Source organism: Pipistrellus hanaki (genome assembly GCF_964339955.1).
Source record: "Pipistrellus hanaki genome assembly, chromosome: 10".
In the NCBI taxonomy this organism is placed as follows: Eukaryota; Metazoa; Chordata; class Mammalia; order Chiroptera; family Vespertilionidae; genus Pipistrellus; species Pipistrellus hanaki.
The window spans coordinates 16,649,285-16,669,553 of NC_140512.1; the positions used below are offsets into that span (position 1 = coordinate 16,649,285).

Below are 20,269 nucleotides of genomic sequence, written 5' to 3' on the forward strand. Positions count from 1 at the left end.
ATTCCCAGTTGCCCGAGTTGCAAGTTCCAATTCCCAGAGAGGGGCGTGCAGGAGGCAGCCAACCAATGATTCTCATCATTGATGTTTCTGTTTCTCTCTTCTTTTCTCTCAAAAATCAGTAAGAATGTTTGTTTGTTTTTTAAAGACACAATGGGGGAAAAGGGGGACATACGTAATACTTTCAACAATAAAGAATTATTTTTTTTAAAAAGCATGAGTTTTTCTAAAATTTTTATGTTTGTGATTTCATATTTTTCTTAAGTTGCAGATATGAAATTATTTACTGACTAGGCTGGAGTAACACTTTTCGGGTTACACATACAGGCCCAAGAAATGGACAAGACAGAGAGGATGGAGGTAGTGAGGACGCGGTGGCACCTGCAGAACCAGAGGCTTGTAGGAAGCCATGCAGATGCTGCAGATCAACCAGGTTAGAGGCTGCTATGCCACCCTCTGGCCAGAATATCCTTGCTCTATTGGAAGAGTTTGTAGTACTACTCTAACCCCTAACGTCACCTTATTTTGCTTTCTGCAATCTTTGGAATATTTAAAATTTTGGTCAATCACAAACTAGATGGCAAGAGAATTCAGGTAGTAAAATCAAGTCCCATTTGTTTTTTACATAACAATTCATGAATTTCCCCTCATATATACCAATGTTTAAGATCTTACTTAAATTATTAAAAATATGAAACCTAGAATATTATGCCAGAGTTCTGCCAAAATAGAACTGAATTTGAAGATTTTATAATAACTACTATATAATATTAATTTTGTTGAACTACTTGAAAAAAGTATCATGGGAAGAGTTAGTACTTTTAAGACAAAGTTTTATCTTAAAAGACTTATACTTGCCAGTTATAACTAAGAGTAGCGTCATAAAAGTTTCTGCACAGTCTGGAACTTTCATCTCATCCACATCAGTGATATCTTTATATTGGGATATCCAGGCAGCTTCTGATGAAAGCATTGAGTCCATTTTTTGAAGAGCAACTGATAATGCAAAAAAAGGATTATGTCAAGTAGTTACATTTATTTTTAATTTTTTAGCTCCCAATTTTTTAGGAATGATGACTTTTTTTTATTGTTTAAAGTATTACAAATAGTAGTACATATGTCTCCATTTTCCCCCCAATGATGACTTTTCTATAAAAAATAAATCAACAGCCTCTTAATAGTTGCACTATATCTAACATGCTCTATTTTAAGGTTAAACATGATACTTCTCCCTGCCAACCCTCCCAAAATCTTCAAAATAGTTATACTGACTAGACAAACTGCATCCAAAATGATTCTACCAAGAGCAGAACTACTATATGTGAAAATCTATAAAACACTTAAATATATGTATGCTAGAGGCCCAGTGCACAAAATTTGTGCACGGTGGCGGGGGGAGAGTCCCCTCAGCCCAGCCTGCACCTTCTCCAATCCAAGACCCCTAACGCTAACCACCTCTGCCTGCCAGCCTGATCCTTTTAACTACACTCCCCTGCCGGCCTGATCCCCCTCACTGGTCTCCCCTGCCGGCCCGATCCCCCTAACTGCCTCTGCCTTGGCCCCCACCATCATGGCTTTGTCCGAAAGTTTGTCCGGAAGATGTCCAATCTAATTAGCGTATTACCCTTTTATAAGTATAGATATTCTACTGGCTTAAATATCATGGAGAGTGCAATTACAGGGTAAAAACAATGTTTGATGAGAAGAAAACAACATGATCTCTAAAGGCAACTTGGTAAACTGTGACCAAGAAATTTCTTGGAGAAAAACACCAAAAATTAATATGCATAAAAAGAGACATCTCTCCCCGCCCTATGGCTACATGAGCACTTACATTTTCTCTCCACAGTTAACCACCTCTGAAAACAGGTTTCCTCTGATAGAATATGCATACAATTAGCGAAAGTGCCAGGATAGCCATGAACACTGTGTAGCTCCCTTTCAAACAACAGCACCTCATCCACCAAATGACAGAAGAGATTGTCATCATAGAGCAGACAAGGAATATCAGCTGCTAGCTTCTCCAGAACCAGCATCATAAGGCCCCGAGAAAATTCAAGCTAAAAGAAATACATAAGCAAGCATAAGGTATTATACATGACAAGATATTCGTGGACACTCTAACACTGAAATGCTTAGGACTGAGTCTCTTACCATTGCATTTGCTGAAGAGCCTGCTTTGTCTAATATTGGCTGAATCTTCTCATCCAGAAACTGTGTGTGGTTCCCAATCCACATAAGCACTTGAGTCAAGTACCATTCAGGCTAGGAAAGGAGGTAAAATAGTTTGACTTGTGTAGTCATTCCAACTGGAGTTACAATTAAATGGCTCTATTTCATTGTGTACATACAACACTTACAAAAATTAGTTGAAAATTTCTACATGTAAGAGCACAATTTCTATTCTGAATTTTAAACTCATGCAAAGCTTAATAATCAAATGTTTCCTAATGTACTCCCAACAAATTCCAGCAATGTGGCTTACATCAATAAACTCAAATTTATCCTATATATATTTAAAACCTAGCATTTACAAATTTATAAAATCAGTGTTCCAAAGAACTGATGATCTTTAAATTCTTTTTTTTTTTAAGTAACATTCCAAAATAATTTTTTAAAATCTCACCTGAGTAAGAATATTTTTTCTGTAATTTTTTTTTTTTTTTTTTTTGAGAAAGTGGAAGTGGAGGGTGGGGGGTGGAGGGTGGAGGGGAGAAAAATTGATGAGAGACACATTGATTGGCTGCCTCTGCTCTCACCCCTACCATGCCCTTGACCAGGAATCAAACTGTGACCCTTTGGTCTTTGGGCCAATGCTCTAATCACTAAGCAAAACTGGCCAGGACCCAAAATAATTTTTAAAAATATATTTTTATTGATTTTAGAGAGGAAGGGAGAGGGAGAGATAGAAACATCAATGATGAGAGAGAATCATTAACTGGCTGCCTCCTGCATGCCCCTTATTGGGGATCGAGCTTGCAACCCGGGCTCATGCCCTTGACCAGAATCGAACCTGGACCCTGCAATCCACAAGCTGACAAGCTATCTACTGAACCAAACTAGGGCCAAAAATAATTTTTAAACATTATTTCCTGCTTTTTCTTTTCAAAAGGTAAATTAAGAAAATAATTTGGCTGGTCTGCATTACAAAAATTATACATGCCTTAAAACAGGGATAATTATAGAATAGGAAATGTTAGTATGCAGCATTTTAAATTGTCCCTACAGATGATTACATAAACCTTCCAAGTTTTGCTAGACAGGGATTAAACATTTAATGAATGGTAAATCCCTGTTGTGTGCTCCATGTTAGGAATACAAAAATGAGTAAGAGGCAATCACAAATTTCAGAAACTGCGTAGGTTAGGCTTGATATCAGAGTACCCGGGCCACTGGAACCACACTTTAAAAAGCAACCAACATAACTCACAATTTTCTTACCTCAAAATACTACCTCTCTACAGCTTTAGGTTGACTGCTGTCTCACTACTTACTAATTGGTTCTACTGTTCTTCATACCAATACCCATCCAAAAGAGGAGGAAACCCATGAAGTACAAAAGAACAAGCTGAAATTAAGGACCAGAAATCCACAGCCACTCTGCTCCTTCCTTTGCTAGCATAACTGCCTACCCCTTGACTCCTTAACAATTCTATCAAGCCTTTAAACTCACTTATATATGACATACAAAAGCTGGTGTAATCTAGAATTTAATAACATTTAATTCAAAAGCACTTGCTGAACCCCTTTGTTGCTTGCACTGCATTAGATGTAGCAAAACACAAGTATAAACAAGGTACGATCCATAGCCTAGCAATACACAAGTTTATAATTCTCAATAAATTAACCAAATTTCATTGAAAACAAATGTCTTAGATTGTTTTTCAAGCAAATTAAAGAAAAATCTCACCAGTATGCCCACTATATATGGGTGTAGTCCCGCAACTAAAACGTTGGTGATAATTCCTTCAAGCCCTTGCCATCACTAATTCCCATTCTCTCCCTTACACAGCTGTACGTCACTTTAGCAGCAGCCCCTCTTTTCAAAAGCTAATGCTCTACTATCTTTTGACTTTCACTTCTCTTTCTGACTTATTTATAAACCTGAAGGAGCAATTTACATGTGGATCCAGTTGTATAAAGTACCACGCAATTGCTACAGCACACCCACGGGAAAAACTTGAGAAACTGATGATGTAAAAATGAGTGAGCTGAGAGTCCTACAATGTATCAATGTAAGCCCCAAAATCCTATATAATAAAAGGCTAATATGCAAATCGACCGAAGGACAGAACGACCAGTCACTAGGATGTGCACTGACCACCAGGGGGCAGACGCTCACCAGGGGTCAGTGCACTCACAGGGGAGTGCCACTCAGCCAGAAGCCAGGCTCAGAGCTGGCAAGCCCAGTGGCAGTGGCAAGCCCAGTGGCAGTGGCAAGCCCAGTGGCCTCTGCTGCAGCACTAAAGACCCTCAGGGAATGTCTGCCGAGGGGTCCTAGACTGCTAGAGGGCGCAGGCCAGGCTGAGGGACCCACGCGCCCCCCCCCCCCCCCGCCCCAGTGCACAAATGTAGTGCACTGGGCCTCTAGTATATCTATAAAGGACAGCGATAAAACAGGAATGTACATCTTTAGAGAAATATCAATAGGATCAGATTTTAACTTAAACCAGGAAAAGTATAGAAACCCTTAACATTTGCTATTAATAAAAACCAAGGACAAGAGTTGGCAAAGCATACCTTGCTTATAACATTAGTCTGTCGGTTCCCTCTGAAGTGATACCTGAACCTCTTCTGCAGGGGAGTCAGCATAATCTGGATGGGCAGGATAACAGAAGAGGATGCAGGAAGGGAGTATTTTTCTGGAAGTTGTTTTGGCTCGGTGAGTAATTCATCTCTGACATAGTCAAGTCAAGGGAAAACAATCAAAAGCACATGTGTATGTGTGTATATGCACACATACATTTTCCCAACAAAGATATAAGATACTAAGTAAAAATTACAATACTGATAATATGTAATCTTCCTATACATTAGTTAGAAAATGCATGAAAAATGTTATTAGAATTAATGTCTTTCTTAAAATAAAAAATAGTAGTAAAAAAAACAAAACACACATTCAAATAATCATTTTATTAAATTAACACTAAAGTTAATAATAGGTTTCCTCCCAATTACCCATTTTTATCTACTGTCCCAAGAGATTATATGAGTCAAACTTGGGTCAGTTATGTATTTTAGGTTGACCCTTGCCCTCCACCCACATGCAGTTCACTATGAAAGAAAACAATCTACTACACTGTGAGCTTATACAGATCAAGTCCAAACCAGTCCCATTTGGCTTTTGGCCACTTTGAAAAAGTTTTACTCTCTAGTCACAAATCTACCATAGAAAAATAAATTTTAGTAAGTTTTAACTCCAACAAAGATACGAGGTTTGTAGTTTCAGAAGCTGACAAAATAGTGTCTCCAGGTTACTATATATCTCAGGAGCACTGGCTGGTCGACTTAAGCCAACAGTTTGAGACTGAGGGGGTGCGATGAACGGCCAATGAAGCTGTGCTAAAATTTCCTCAAAATCACTGTAACAGAAAAGTAATACACATATTTCAATAAAATCCAGCGATCACCAAATATCTATCTGAAAGTAATTACCAAGAAATATGAGTAACTTCCTTACCTTGTAAGCCTGTCCTTGAGAATTTTATGCCAGAATTTAACAGTGGCTCTCATGAAAGCCAGAAGATGAGTGCAGGATGATTCCTGAAGCTTGATGTCAAGTTCTGCCATAGACACCAGCGTAGAGGCTGCCTCAGGGACATTGTTGGTCATCAGATACTGCTGAATGTTATCACTGAAAAACAAGGCAAAGCAAACTTTAAAGGCAGTTCAAGATAATTCCAAAGCAGAAAACTGCTTCTCCCTCCTGCTTTATATAAAACTAATCCAAGGAAGAAAGAAGCACCACACACAAGTGGCGTTTTTACCTGATGCCCATTTCTCTGGGAGTCTAGTCTTCAAATTCACACCCTTCTAAGAACAGTTGCCCAAGGTCAAGACGCTCCCTACACCTTTCCCTTCCCACTCCTCCAAGGAACACATTTGTCCTGGTCACATTCCCTCAGGCACTGCGCATTTCTGATAAATCTGCCTTTTACAAAAGTCTTTATTATCTTTTTTTTTTTTTTTTGTACTCTTTAGTATCTTAATCCAAGGGAATAATGTGGGTGGCATCTGGTAGAATCAAATATGGTAGTCTTCGATCTTTACCTACTTTGCCCAGTTGAATTTGATTATGAAGAACTGAATTTTAGACACCTTAGAGCCCAGCCTTTCAAATTTGCTAGAAAAGTTCGAGATAAAATTTAAGGTAAGGCCGAAACCGGTTTGGCTCAGTGGATAGAACATCGGCCTGCGGACTGAAAGGTCCCAGGTTCGATTCCTGTCAGGGGCATGTACCTTGGTTGCGGCACATCCCCAGTAGGGGGTGTGCAAGAGGCAGCTGATCGATGATTCTCTCTCATCAATGTTTGTAACTCTCTATCCCTCTCTCTTCCTCTCTGTAAAATATCAATAAAATTTAAAGTAAGCTCCACAGCAAGGGTTGCAAATTCAAATGCTTACAAAGGCCGAATAGGGAAAGTAAATTTTAAAAAGCAAAGTGGGTGGGTAATAGAGTATCCTAAGGCTCCAGCCAATTGTTGCAACACTAAAGTGTGGTTCTAATGTGACCAAATCTTAAAATTTTTGTAGAAAGGAAAATTAACAATATTTTCACGTAAGCTCCTGCTAGGTGGCTCAGTTGGTTGGAGCACTGTCCCATATACCAAGACGTTTAAGGTTCCATTCTTGATCAGGGCTCATATATAAGTTGCAGGTTTGATCCCCTGGCTGCCCCCCCCCCTTCCCCTTTCTCTAAAATACATTAAAAACAAACAAACAACAAACAAACCCAAACCATATTCCTCAGGAGAGGAATTTAAAAAGAAGAAAAATTTTCATGTAAAAGCAAACCAGTTATTCAAATTGTTTAAAACAAACCAAATTCAACATATCTTTAGGACAAATTCAGCCTATGAGCTACCATTTGGGCTCTATAAAACAAAACATTTTATTTTAAAATGAATTGTTTCTTTTTATAAAAATAATATATTCCATACCTTAAGATCATCTAAGAATAAGGAATAAAATGTAACTTTTCCAGTAATGAATCTCAGTTCTGGGGTCACCCCTGCAGGAAACCTGAAGTGAGTTCTCCTCTAGGCAGCCCATGCTCATCCTCCCTGGGCACCTGGCCATGCACTGGAAGATGACATGTGCGGGACCCTCCTCCCGGCTGGGTGTGCGGCCAGTCATGTTCCTGGGGTGGACAATGCCTCCTCACAAAGGGAAAGGTGCAGCCACCTGCCAGCCCCGCCTGCACTAGTAGTTCCTCTCCTTTCTCTGGAGCTGCTTGAGGCTCCCCCTGTCACTGTCCAGGCCTCAATAAGAATGCTAAGCTCATGTTTTATTATTCTGCCAGCCCTCCAGCCATCCCTCACACTCATTCTCTCTCTTTTCTTTCTTCTCCCTTACCAATATTTTTTATTAAATTTTCCAACAGATTTTGTCTTTTATAGTTACTCTCAGAATTTAAAATGTTCTTTTTCCCCCTCATTGGGCATCAACAAATCCACCAGTTCTGTAATTAAGATGCGGTTTGGGTCAGTGGGTAGAGCATTGGCCTGCAGACCAAAGGGTCCCGGGTTCAATTTCAGTCAAGGGCACATATCTCGGTTGCAGGCTCCTCCCAGGCCAAGGCCCTGGTCGGAGCTCATGCAGGAGGCAACCAGTCGCTGTATTTATCACACATCAATGTTTCTCTCTCTTTTCCACTCTTCCTAAAAATCAATAGAAAAATATCCTCGGGTGAGGATTAACAAAAAAAAACAAAAAAAATGATGCTGGTAGTTGCTCTTGTTCTCACGGTTAGCATGCCCAATTAACTGCTATATGAGGTTCTTCCCTATGCATTGTGACAAATCTCACCAATTTCCCACTTTGAAGACATAAATCCAAACTAAGTGTTGCATTATGTTAAAACAAAAACTACCATGTTAAAGAAATGTCTATATGTTATAAAAGAAATTTTTAAATGTACAAATAACCACAGAATACAGGAGTACCGACCTGGATTAGATCTCATGAAGCATGAATGACATTCAGAGCATAGGAAAAGCCAGGGTTATAGGGTTCATTCAGAGTGATACTGTTGAACTGTAGTATTCAAGAAACAGGGTTAAATGTAAAGATGCTACTTCTAAAAAGAAGAAACTACTTTTTTAAAAAAGAAAGCGCTACAGAATAAAAATAGTCATTAAAGGGAAATTAGGAGATAAGGAAAGTCTCAGGAGCCCAAAAGAAAGCTAGAAATAGAGATGCATCACAAAAAACCTATAGGAAAAAACATGTTATTAAAAGAAGTCTTAACTGCTCAACTTGATTATGAATTTGATTCCTATTTCTAATGTAACTCCCTGGACACGTTTTCTTTTAAACAATTTCAACACCAGAAAAAGGCTATCCATAACCATGGCCCTACTTTAATTAACTTATTGTTTTGGCTACTACAAGACTGAAGCTTTTACCTAATAAGGTTAGAATTTATTACAATAACTTAATAAGGTTATTAATATTATCCCTTGTAGTATTTTCTTTCAGAGGGCAAGAAAAAAAAAAAGAAGTAAACTAAAGCAAGGTTTAAAATTCTTTCACTGTAAAGAATTTATCTAAACAAAGAGACACTCTAAAAAGCTTACGTCAACTTCTGGAATTTCTAATAATGCTACAATCTTAGGCATATCACTTTTTCTGTAAAGGTAAAACATGTATGCAAAGACTTTTGTATTGTACTGATAGTAAAATTACTTAAAATTAGCCGAAACTGGTTTGGCTCAGTGGATAGAGCGTCGGACTGCGGACTGAAAGGTCCCAGGTTCGATTCGGGTCAAGGGCACATACCTTCGTTGCGGGCACATCCCCAGTGGGGGATGTGCAAGAGGCAGCTGGTCGATGTTTCTCTCTCATCGACGTTTCTAGCTCTCTATCCCTCTCAATTCCTCTCTGTGTAAAATCAATAAAATATATTTTAAAAAATTAAAATAAAAATAAATAAATAAATAAAATTGGCAACACCGGTTTGGCTCAGTGGATAGAGCGTCGGCCTGCGGACTGAAGGGTCCCGGGTTCAATTCCAGTCAGGGGCATGTACCCTTGTTGCGGGCACATCCCCAGTGGGGACTGTGCAAGAGGCAGCTGACCGATGATTCTCTCTCATGGATGTTTCTAACTCTCTCTCTCTCCCTTCCTCTCTGTAAAAAAATCAATAAAAATATATTTTTTTAAAAATTATTTAAAATCTCAGAAAACATATGCAGGACAAAGTGATACAGTATTACTGGTACTCTTTAGAAGAAATACATAAAATATATAAACTACTAGAGGCCCAGTGCATGAAATTCCCTCAGCCCAGCACTCTTGCAGTCTGGGACCCCTCAGGGTATGTCCGACTGCCGGCTTAGGCCCACTCCCCTTAGGACATCCTTAGCACAGCCAGAGAGGCAGGAGAGACTCCCATCACCGCTGCTGCACTCGCCAGCTATGAGCCAGCTTCTGGCTGAGTGGCACTCCCCCTGTGGAAGCGCACTGACCACCAGGGGACAGCTCCTCTGTTGAGTGTCTCCCCATGTTGGTCAGTGCATGTCATAGCAACCAGTCGTTCTGTCTTTTGGTCAATTTGCATATTACCCTTTTACTATATAGGGATTATTATATAGGATGATACATTTAAAATGAGACATCAAGACTCTTGGATGACTTTTTTCCCTTAATGGTTACTGACAGCTTTGAGGGAAGAATAGTTAAAACAAAGCAAAAATGAAATTGTACAGTTTAGAGGGGCTGGGGACTATATCAAAAAACCAAATAATCTGCCAACCTAGGTAGAAATGTTAACTTAGCTTAATTGAGAGGTAATACTGATACAATCAACCAGTGATATATATTCAATTAAAAAAGAGCTAGAAATAGAGATGTATCACAAAAGACCTACAGGAAAAATGACGTTATTAAAAAGAGAAATAACTATGCTAGGGGAAAAAAGTAAACTCTTATTCATCTAAGATCACTTGTGGCTCTTATTAGATAATGCCCACTGGAAAAAATTCAAATTATAGTGAAAGTAATCTATGTCATTAAGAGACCATCTCTAAAACGAAAAAAAAGGATTATCATCACACTGAGGGAATATGTTATTAAACTGGCATTATAAAAAGTGGTTTTTATCATGTGTTCAAATACAACTATTATATAAGACTTAAATTTTTTAATTTGATTACTTTGTTTCAAATGCAAATTAAGCTCCCTGAAAAGTTTATATTCATTTACAATAAAGGAAAAGAATCATTATCATAATGCTACTTTAATAACAACTGGTAAAATTACATTATTATAATCTTTAATTAACTCAATTATTTAATGGCATGCATGCAATCTCTAAGACAGAGCCTCAAAGGAAAATAATAATTATGAGAACAAAGAAACCCATTTTACCTTAGTTCTTCAATTTGTGAAATCCATTTAAGGTAAGCGAGATGCCGTTCTATCTCTTCAATTTGGCTAATCTTGGCCCCAAGATCTTCCATCCAGGGCTGTGCAGTCAGCAAATGGCTATTAATGGAACTGACAAGATGAGTCTCTTGATCCAGAAACTGATTAAGAAAATGCTTTGATTCTTCTGCATTTTTTAAGGCATTCTGAATTCTCTTAGGGATTTCTGATGAAATTGTAAGTACCTAATTATACCAAAAACAAAAAATAGCAGCCATTAGATAAAATTTGCATAGCCTTTTTTATTTGTTCATTACCTTTAAAATACATGTTTGTTCCAATAGAATTGAAAATTATCAATTAAAAGCTCCAAATGAAAGATCTGATTTCTGCATCCTTACCAACCAAACCTAAGTAGAGAGAGGTACATCACACTGACCCCCTGTAAGCATCTACGGATCTGCTTTCATGAAGCTCAGTACTTTCAGAGAGTACTTCCCAGCCACATGGAATAACATATACAAATATTAGGCATAGTACAATATAAAAAAAATTATAGAATAATTTTAATTTAATCAACACTGATTAGACACTCTGTACCAGGCTAGGGATAAACATAAATAAGAAACAGCATCTGCCATTAAAGCTCAGTTGGTATGGAAGAAAAATGTAAGCAAATATTTCAACAGTGCGTTGATGAAATAAAGGAGATGCTAGGTGCAATTATGTCCTAAGATAATGCTTCCCAACCTTAACGTACAATAAGAATTACCCAGAGATCTTGTTACAAGGCCTCGTCAGACTCAGTAGGTCTGAAGTAGGGACTGAGCTCCACACTTTGAGTAGCAAGGTTTTGAAATACAAGGCAATTGTGCTTGCCTGGGTCATACACAGACTTTATAGGACTGGTAGGAACTTTTTAGGGAACTATGGAAGACAAGGGCATTCCAGGCAGAGGAACAGCTCAGTCGGCAAAGATATGACGAGGGCACAGAATACAGTTCAAAGAAACTATCCTCACCCGAGGACATGCTTAGAGAGAGGTAGGAGGGAGGGAGAGAGGGAAAGAAACACTGATGTGAGAAACACAGAAAAGATGAGCCTAAATAGGTAGAGGGACCAGGTCATAGGATAGCATCTTGTGCCTCTGGAGAATGTGGGCTTTTTCCAATAAGAGTTTTTAATAAGGCTGAAACCGGTTTGGCTCAGTGGATAGAGCGTCGGCCTGCAGACTAAAGGGTCCCAGGTTCGATTCTGGTCAAGGGCATGTACCTCCCGGTGGGAGGTGTGCAAGAGGCAGCTGATTGATGTTTCTCTCTCATCGATGTTTCTAACTCTCTATCCCTCTCCCTTCCTCTCTGTAAAAAATCAATAAAATATATATTTTTTAAAGTTTTTAATAAGGAAATAATTCAATTAGATTTATGACTTAGAAAAGTGAAGTGATGAACAATTATGTTTACTCTCATATAATTTGTAATAATAAAAACAGAACAGCAAAAATGTCCACCAATAATGGCCTGGTTAAATAAATGGTGTATGTAAAAACATACCTAAATGTCATAAAGCCATTTAAAAAGATAGATTTATATTAATAGGATGGCCTCAAGTATTAATCATAAAATGTTAAGCTATATTTCAACTATATATAAGCTTGCATATTCATATTAACTATATAATAATGGTCATGTTTATATTAATTATGAGTATATTACTAATATTATTTCTGTGAGTTTTAATACTTGCCTGTTCCTCTAAATGCATTTTATTTTCTGTCATCTGTTCTATGAGTTTATCAAGCTTCTTTAAAGATTTAAGGTCATTTCCAACTTCCTTTTCTATAAATGCAGACACATAGGAAGAGAGATCTCCATTATCTGTAACTTCACTGACTTGTTCATTTCCAACAAGAGCTGCAATATTTACGTCACCTAAAATGAAAGAAAAGCAATTAATCAATACCACTAAGTACTATAGAGTTAAAGGAAATACAAAAATATACAAGGCACTATACCTACCTTCAAAAGTTATTAAAGAAAACTATCTACATACAGTAAATTATATATTATACACACACAAAAAAAGTTTATATCCAAATGAGTATATATAGTGTGTATACACTGAGTGGCCAGATTATGACCTCTGAACACATAATAATCTAGCCATTCAGTATATATCCTATATAATAATAGGCTAATATGCAAATTGTCCCCTCAACCAGGAGGCAGGCCAGCCAACCACCCATGTACCCTCCCCCTGGCCAGGCCCCACCCATTCACGAATTCATGCACTGGGCCTCATACACTCACACACACACACACACACACACACACACACACACTGAGTGGCCAGATTATTATGTATTCAGAGATCATAATAATCTGGCCACTCAGTGTACATGTATATGCATATGTACACTATATATATATATATATATATATATATATATATATATATATATTCATTTGGATATTTTTGTGTATACATCTATATATAATTTGTGTGTTTATCATACACAGAAATACCCAAATAAATAACTATAAAGCAATCTATGGATCAAGTATTACAAAATGCATAAGAGCTAAGAAAATTTCTCAGAGTGAATGAGAAATTCCTAAAGTCCTAATAAACACAGGTTTCAATAGATGTTGGCATATTAGTGCAGCTACAAACATATATTGAAGTTTTCTAGGAGGCTTTATTTCTTAATAATCCAATTTATTACTGGGGGGAAAAGGTCAAATCTGATTTTATTGGTGCGGTGTTTATTAAATTTGTAATATATTTTCAAAATCTGTAAGGAACCAGATGGTAGGACTCTGTTTTCAAGATGTTACAACAAGAAAAAAATAGTAGTAAAAGATTTCAAGTATATGAAAAAAATTTGAGTGACCAAAGTATAAAAATTCCTCCTTATGTAAGAGTAAAAAAGTTTGAAAACCTTTAAATGTCATTGTATTAAGATATTCATGTCAGAAACTGAAAAAAAATGTAAAAAGGAAATCGGAGAGAAAACACAAATTACGAGGGAAAACAAAATGGCTGATGTATCCACTGAGTGTACAGTCCAAAGTGAGATTCTATCCATGGCAAATAAACTAGTCTTGGAATAATTCACACTGGACTTACTATTTTTTAATCCTCACCCAAGGACATAGAGGGAGGAAGGAGGGAGGGAGAAAGAGAAGCATCGATCTGAGAGGGAAACATTGACCCGTTGCCTTCCATATATGCCCAGAACAGGAATCAAACCTGCAACCCAGGTATGTGGCCTCACCAGGAATCAAATCGGCAATCTTTCGGTGCATAGGACAACACTCAACCAACTGAGCCACTGGGGCCGGCCACACTGGACTTACTAAATGACAAAAACAGGTGCTCTGGAAGCCATCCTATCTAATAAAAGGGTAATATGCAAATTAACTGTCATTCCATCACAAATATGGTGGTACCCAAGATGGTGGCGCCCAGTCCTCTCAGCCCCGCTAGAGTTCCCTGCTCCTGCTTGCTTTGTCACCATGGCAACCAGGCAGGGGTTCTGGCCCGGCCACAGAGGGCCTCTGGGCAGCGGGCATGGAGTGGTGGGAGGGGGGGAAACGCTGTGTCATCGCCCTGGCAGCGTGGCAAGCATTCCACGCCTGGCCACGGATGGACCTCTGGGCTGTGGAGAGCCTCTGGGCAGTGGGCACAGAGCGGCCAGGCCCCACAGAGACCTACTGGTGCATGGATTCGTGCGCAGGGTTACTGTTTTTTAGAGAAGAGTGGTAGCACAGGCAACACTGACTAGCTTTTGACAGCTTTGCTCTCATCCCATTTAGTATGTGATATTTCCCAGAGTCCACAGCTTATAATAATGTGCTATTTTTACTTAAACAAAACACTTACGAAAACAAATTTCGCCCTAACCGGTTTGGCTCAGTGGATAGAGCGTCAGCCTTTGGAGTGAAGGGTCCCAGGTTCAATTCTGGTCAAGGGCATGTAACTTGGTTGCGGGCACATCCCCAGTAGTGGGTGTGCAGGAGGCAGCTGATTGATGTTTCTCTCTCATCGATGTTTCTGACTCTCTATCCCTCTCTCTTCTTCTCTGTAAAAAATCAATAAAATAAAATATAAATATTTTTTAAAAATTTCTGGAAACTACATATTCCATTGCAAAGAAATTATTTTCCACTGCCCTAAGCTTGTGGACTAACAGCACTGCTCCTCTTTCCCAGAGTATCTCTAGCTACACCGTTGCTGACCATCTATGCCAGGGTGGCTTTCTGAACGTACCTTGTACCCCAGAGAAACCTGAAGGCTCACAGCACCTTCTTAGCAAAGAAGGTAGCAGTGACATGACCCACAGTTGCCTGTCATATCTTGCTCCTTCCACTCCACCCCAGTGTGCTAAGATAAACGGTTTCCCTTTGAAGTATCTGCTTCCATAAGCTATCCCCTTTCGGTTATTTACGATTTGCTTCTTCCTGGAGAAGTTTAGAGAACTTGAATTTTGGGTCAAGATTGGTATAATGGTAACTCTACTTCACTGTGCACTCATTAAATTCCCTGATATTAACCATGCTCAACTACACTCAGTCCACAACTTGAATTATTCCATATACGGGGCTTAATCTCCCTAGATTTGAGTAGTACCTAGGAATTAAATATGAAAACAAAAGCAAGATGATGTAAAAATGTGGACTGATCTCCAAATGAAAATAAGTACTATAAAATAAGGCCCCAGAGAAGGGGAGAGTGACTTCATGGAAACCAAGCATTGGAATTTTTACTGCAGGTTTGCCTGAAGGATTTGGTCCTCTCGAAACAAGCCACTCATGGTGAGTTAATGAACAAACTGAATAGTTGGTTGAATTAGCATATATTTAGAAACAAAGACTATAAGAATTTCTTTAAATAAATAAAGTGTGAAATAAAGGTGGGAGACAAACAGAGCCTCCTGGGGAGCAGGACTGGTTGGACTTCACCTCTCTCACCTCTGTTATTCCTTGGAGCTGCCCTTGTACAACTTGGCTCTTTACCAAAAACAAGTTTTAAGGATGCAGTAATGAGAAAAAGCCAAGAGGTGATAATCAGCCTCAATATAAAACAACTGTCACATCTGATAAAATAAAATGATGGCCCTAGCAGATTTGGCTCCGTGGATAGAGCGTCGGCCTGCGGACTGAAGGATCCCAGGTTCCATACGGGTCAAGGGCACATACCGGGGGTTGGGGGCTTGATCCCCAGCTGGGGGTGTGCAGGAGGCAGCCGATCAATGATCCTCTCTCATCATTGATGTTTCTATCTCTCCCTCCCCCTTCCTCTCTGAAATCAATAAAAATATATTTAAAAATATATATATATGAAAAGATGTGCCTAAAGTGAAAATATAACTATTGTATATTGTTTAATTACTTGTGTTAAAGGTTAACAAAACATATGCCTTTGTGTTTAGTACTGAGTTTGTTCCTTTCCTCAACACCCCCAAAATAAATTTTCCTTTGTTTTATTCAACTTAAAAGAATTGAAAACCTGGTTCTTATGCTTTAAGAATCAGTAGTCCACAAGTAGGTAGAAGCAAAACTTGCATCTGTCTATGCCCCAACTATAAATTATAATATTTTCCCAGCCTACACTTAAAGTTTGTAAATAGGACTAAAACCCATGTTTTCTGACTCTCAGCCCAATACTCTTATTTTCTTTTCCTTCAAATATGAACAGAATTGGCCGGTCCACATTAATATTTTCTATTAATACAGAAAGCCCTCTACTGTTATATAGAGAAGTCACAATGTCTTCTAACTTATCTTAAATAAAACAAGTGAGTTAGCGGTACATCTGCAGACACAGGCAGGGCTAGGTGCAGAGGGAATATTTGTGAATGCTAAGGTTTCTCTAGCTTAGGGAGTAAATTCTATCCTCACTTACAAAATTTAACTCTTTTGATATAATCATTTAAATACAGCATAGACTGTTCTTAGTCAGACATTCTTCAAAATAACACATTGATGATTTGGACATTTTTATGTCTCTCCTTTTCTCTTTTTTTGTAAAGAACACTCCTAATTGCAAAGCAGTTGCCCAAGCCAATGGAGGAACAAGGATAAAGTCCACAGTCTGTGTCTATCATTTTATTAACGTGATAGCTCAACAGACATCAACTCCCAGGCATGTGAATGGGGCAAAGGTGGAAGAGGGGAGGGTTTAACTGAAAGAAATGGGGTACTCAAAAGTCCTTTAGGAAAAGGAGCTGAGCTGTGACCGTTCTGATATGTCAAGTGTTACGGAGTTCTTAGAGCTTTCTTTCTGATGCAGATTTTATCAGAGTAAAGGAAAGCCTAGCTCTAAAGCTGATATGGTAACATGGGCACCCTTTCTCTTACCTCTCATTCCCAGACCATTTGCCATGATCAAAAGAACCAAAACCCTCTGACAGAACGGCTGTTACATGCTTTTCCTTTCTTCCCCCAAAAATTCCACTTCAAAAGCCCCTCAATGCCGAGACCGGTTTGGCTCAATGGATAGTGTCGGCTTGGGGACTGAAGGGTCCCGGGTTCGATTCCGGTCTAGGGCATGTACCTTGGTTGCAGGCATATCCCCAGTAGGGGGTGTGTAAGAGGCAGCTGATCGATGACTCTCTCTCATCGATACTCTCTCTCATCGATGTTTCTGACTCTCTATCTCTCTCCCTTCCTCTCTGTATGAAATCAATAAAATATATTTAAAAAAAAAAAAAAAAAAAAAAAAAAAAAAAAAAAGCCCCTCAAGATTTCTTTATTTCCAAAAGCCTGCTGAGCAATGAGTTAAGTAAAATGGCAAATGTCCCCATCGCTGACATATACTCCTGGGCTTAGTAGGAGCTGGAGGTATTAACCTTTCCCTCTTCCTCGTCCAGTCCAAGACCCAAGAACCAAGATATCCACTGTGTTCTTCTCAGATCAATTTTTTCCTTACCCGAGGATATTTTTCCATTGATTTTTTTTTAAAGGGAGAGTGGAAGAGAGAGGGAAAGACAGAAAAAAACACTGATGTGAGAGAAACACATTGATTTCCTTCTGCAAAAGTCTCGACCAGGGGCCAGGCTGAGGAGGAGCCTGCAACCAATGTGTGTGCCCTTGACCAAAATAGAACCCAGGACACGATGGTCCCCAAGCAGACACTCTATCCACTGAACCAAACCAACAAGGGCTCAGGTCAATTTTTTAAAAGTATATTTTTATTGATTTCAGAGAGGAAGGGAAAATGAGAGATAGAAACATCAATGATGAGAGAGAATGACTGATTGGATGCCTTCTGCTCGCTTCCTTCTGGGGATTGAGCCTGCAACCCAGGCATATGCTATGGATGGGAACTGAACCCAGGACCCTTCAGTCCACAGGTCAACACTGAGCCAAACTGCCTAGGGCTCAGATCAGTTTTTAAGCGAAAATTCACTGGTCAAGTCTTATTAAACAATGATCACTTGATTCCTTTGAACCCAATTAAGGTGTTGGTCATCTCTCCCAGATCACTAGCCCCTCCAAATTCCTGATGCTCCCTAAGTTGGTGCTTTATTAAACTAACAGGCAGGCCACAATTATATGAACCCAGTATGATGGGCAGAACTCCAGGGAAACCACACAAGTCCCTACACTAGGTAGGGGTCAGGGAGCGCTCTTCTCCAATTCACCCCATATTTTACAATTTTAAAAAGACAAAAATATGTGTATAATTATAATCAGCATTTAATATTATGCACGCATACTGTACAGAAAAAGAAAACACACAAAACCAGCACTTCATCTAAAAGCCCCCTCTAGGAGGCAGACCCCAGAGGGCTGAGTGTGCAGAGATGACTCGGTGGACAATGCTAAGGTGTATGAAGTCTGCTTACTTTTCTCCTCCACGGTCTTCCGATCATCCCCACTTTCAGAGCAGCCCTGGAAGGAGAACAGGTGTGACAGACACATTAGGAGGGAAGTGATAAATGGAACTCACACGAGGTTCCCAGAGGGCATCCATCCCCAGGAGGGCTGCAAGGTCCCAGACCCCGGGGCCTTCCTGAGCGGTCAGAGCCGTCCGATGCAGGTTCAAAAAAAAAACAAAAAACAAGCAAAGCTGAAACCGGTTTGGCTCAGCGGTAGAGCGTCGGTCTGCGGACTGAAAGGTCCCAGGTTCGATTCAGGTCAAGGGCATGTACATTAGTTGCGGGCACATCCCCGGTAGGGAGTGTGCAAGAGGCAGCTGGTCGATGTTTCTCTCTCATCGACGTTTCTAGCTTTCTATCCCCCTCTCCTCCTCTCTAAAAAATCAATAAAATAAATATTTTTTAAAAAACACACAAACAACAACAAAAAAAACCACCACCACCACCTCCCCGAGGCCGCCACTGTCCCCTCCCCAGGAGGATGTGTCATCTCCCCGGACGGCCACAGCTCCCGCTCGGGGCTCCCTCCCCGGGGTCTGTGCCAGGGCCAGCTCCCCGGGCCACGCGAACCACGTCCTCCAGCCGCCGGCCAGGGCCCCCTCCCCGCCACCATCTCCCGTGGCCGGGACTGTGCCCCTCCCTCCCCGGGTGCAGCGCCGCCTCACCGGGGTCGCCGGCCCCTCGCCGGTCTGGCCGGCCGGGAGCATCCCGCCTTCGCGCGCGGCCTCCGCTCCGAGCGCCGCCAGCGTGGCGGAGAGCGCGGCCCGCCCGCCGGGGCCACCAGCTCCGCTCGGAAACTGCGGACCGGCGTCGGGGCCACGTCCTCCGTCTCGCTGGTCGCTTCCTCCTCTCCCAGAGAGGCCTGCCGCGCAGCCGCGGCCCGCGCGCGCGCGCCCCCTGCCGGCAGGGCGCCCCGCCGCCGCTGGGGACGCTGGCGCCGCCCGGAGGCTCTCGGGAGAAAAAGGGGCCAGTCCTCCTCCACCACGCTGGGCCCTTCCTGATGGAGCTTGGAAGTACCCGCTCCTCCACACCATGCATTCACTATGGATCATTTCTTCTTTCTTTTTTAAAAAATATATTTTATTTATTTTATTTTATTTATTTATTTTTTTTACATAGAGGAATAGAGTTAGAAATATCTATGAGAGAGAAAACATCAATCAGCTGCCTCCTGCACACCTCCTTCTGGGGATGTACATACCCTTGCCCGGCATCGAACTGAGACCCTTCAGTCCACAGGCTGACGTTCTATCCACCGAGGCAAACCGGCTGGGGCTCAATATGGGTCATTTCGATGCGTGTTTTAAATGATGTCTCAGATGTTCTGAGAGTGTGCGTGGGGGAGGAGGGGATTTAATGACTAGCTTTAATGTAATTCGGTCGGGCTGTTTGGTTGGAGCCTTTCCAAAGTCATTATCTTTGGATCCTTTAAGGTTGATCTGATGCAACTTACTACAGATGTCCTGGGAGCTTGACGGGAGGACAAGGACTCAGCGTCTAATATGCACTTTTACCCCATGCAGAGCCCGCCCCAAACCTGCCCTTTGCCAGGGAGAAGGAACAGGGGTTACCTGGTAGCTAGAGGTAGGAGGAGAACCCAGGGGTTTGACAACTTCAGAAACAAGATGGGAGGTGGTACCAGAGAGTCATGAACGGGGGCTGGGGGGAGCACGTGCTCCTTGAAGAGCATGGGCAGGGGAATGAATGTAACTTGGCTTTACACAGAGCACACACTGTGATCAGGATTTGGAAGGGGAGCTATCTAGCATGCAGGTATCTAGCATTGAAGACGTGGAAAAA

At 40.6% G+C, this 20,269-nt stretch overlaps 1 protein-coding gene across 2 annotated transcripts in view; it reads right to left on the reverse strand.

The window, feature by feature from the left end:
* The window catches only part of RINT1 (RAD50 interactor 1), a 28,330-nt gene extending 9,014 nt beyond the window's left edge, over positions 1-19,316 (reverse strand). The window contains exons 1-10 of one of the 2 annotated variants that reach the window (XM_084897820.1): positions 19,135-19,316; positions 18,437-18,482; positions 12,331-12,515; positions 10,588-10,829; positions 5,678-5,851; positions 5,430-5,579; positions 4,738-4,894; positions 2,152-2,262; positions 1,832-2,057; positions 856-993 (exon numbers count right to left, since the gene is read on the reverse strand). In XM_084897820.1, coding sequence (XP_084753946.1) covers positions 856-993; positions 1,832-2,057; positions 2,152-2,262; positions 4,738-4,894; positions 5,430-5,579; positions 5,678-5,851; positions 10,588-10,829; positions 12,331-12,515; positions 18,437-18,482; positions 19,135-19,176 — 1,471 coding nt within the window. In that variant the 5' untranslated portion in view covers positions 19,177-19,316. Of the gene's footprint in view, positions 1-851; positions 994-1,831; positions 2,058-2,151; positions 2,263-4,737; positions 4,895-5,429; positions 5,580-5,677; positions 5,852-10,587; positions 10,830-12,330; positions 12,516-18,436; positions 18,483-19,134 lie in introns of both variants that reach the window. The other variant, XM_084897821.1, reaches the window with a different exon arrangement.
* Between the last annotated feature and the right edge of the window lie 953 nt (positions 19,317-20,269).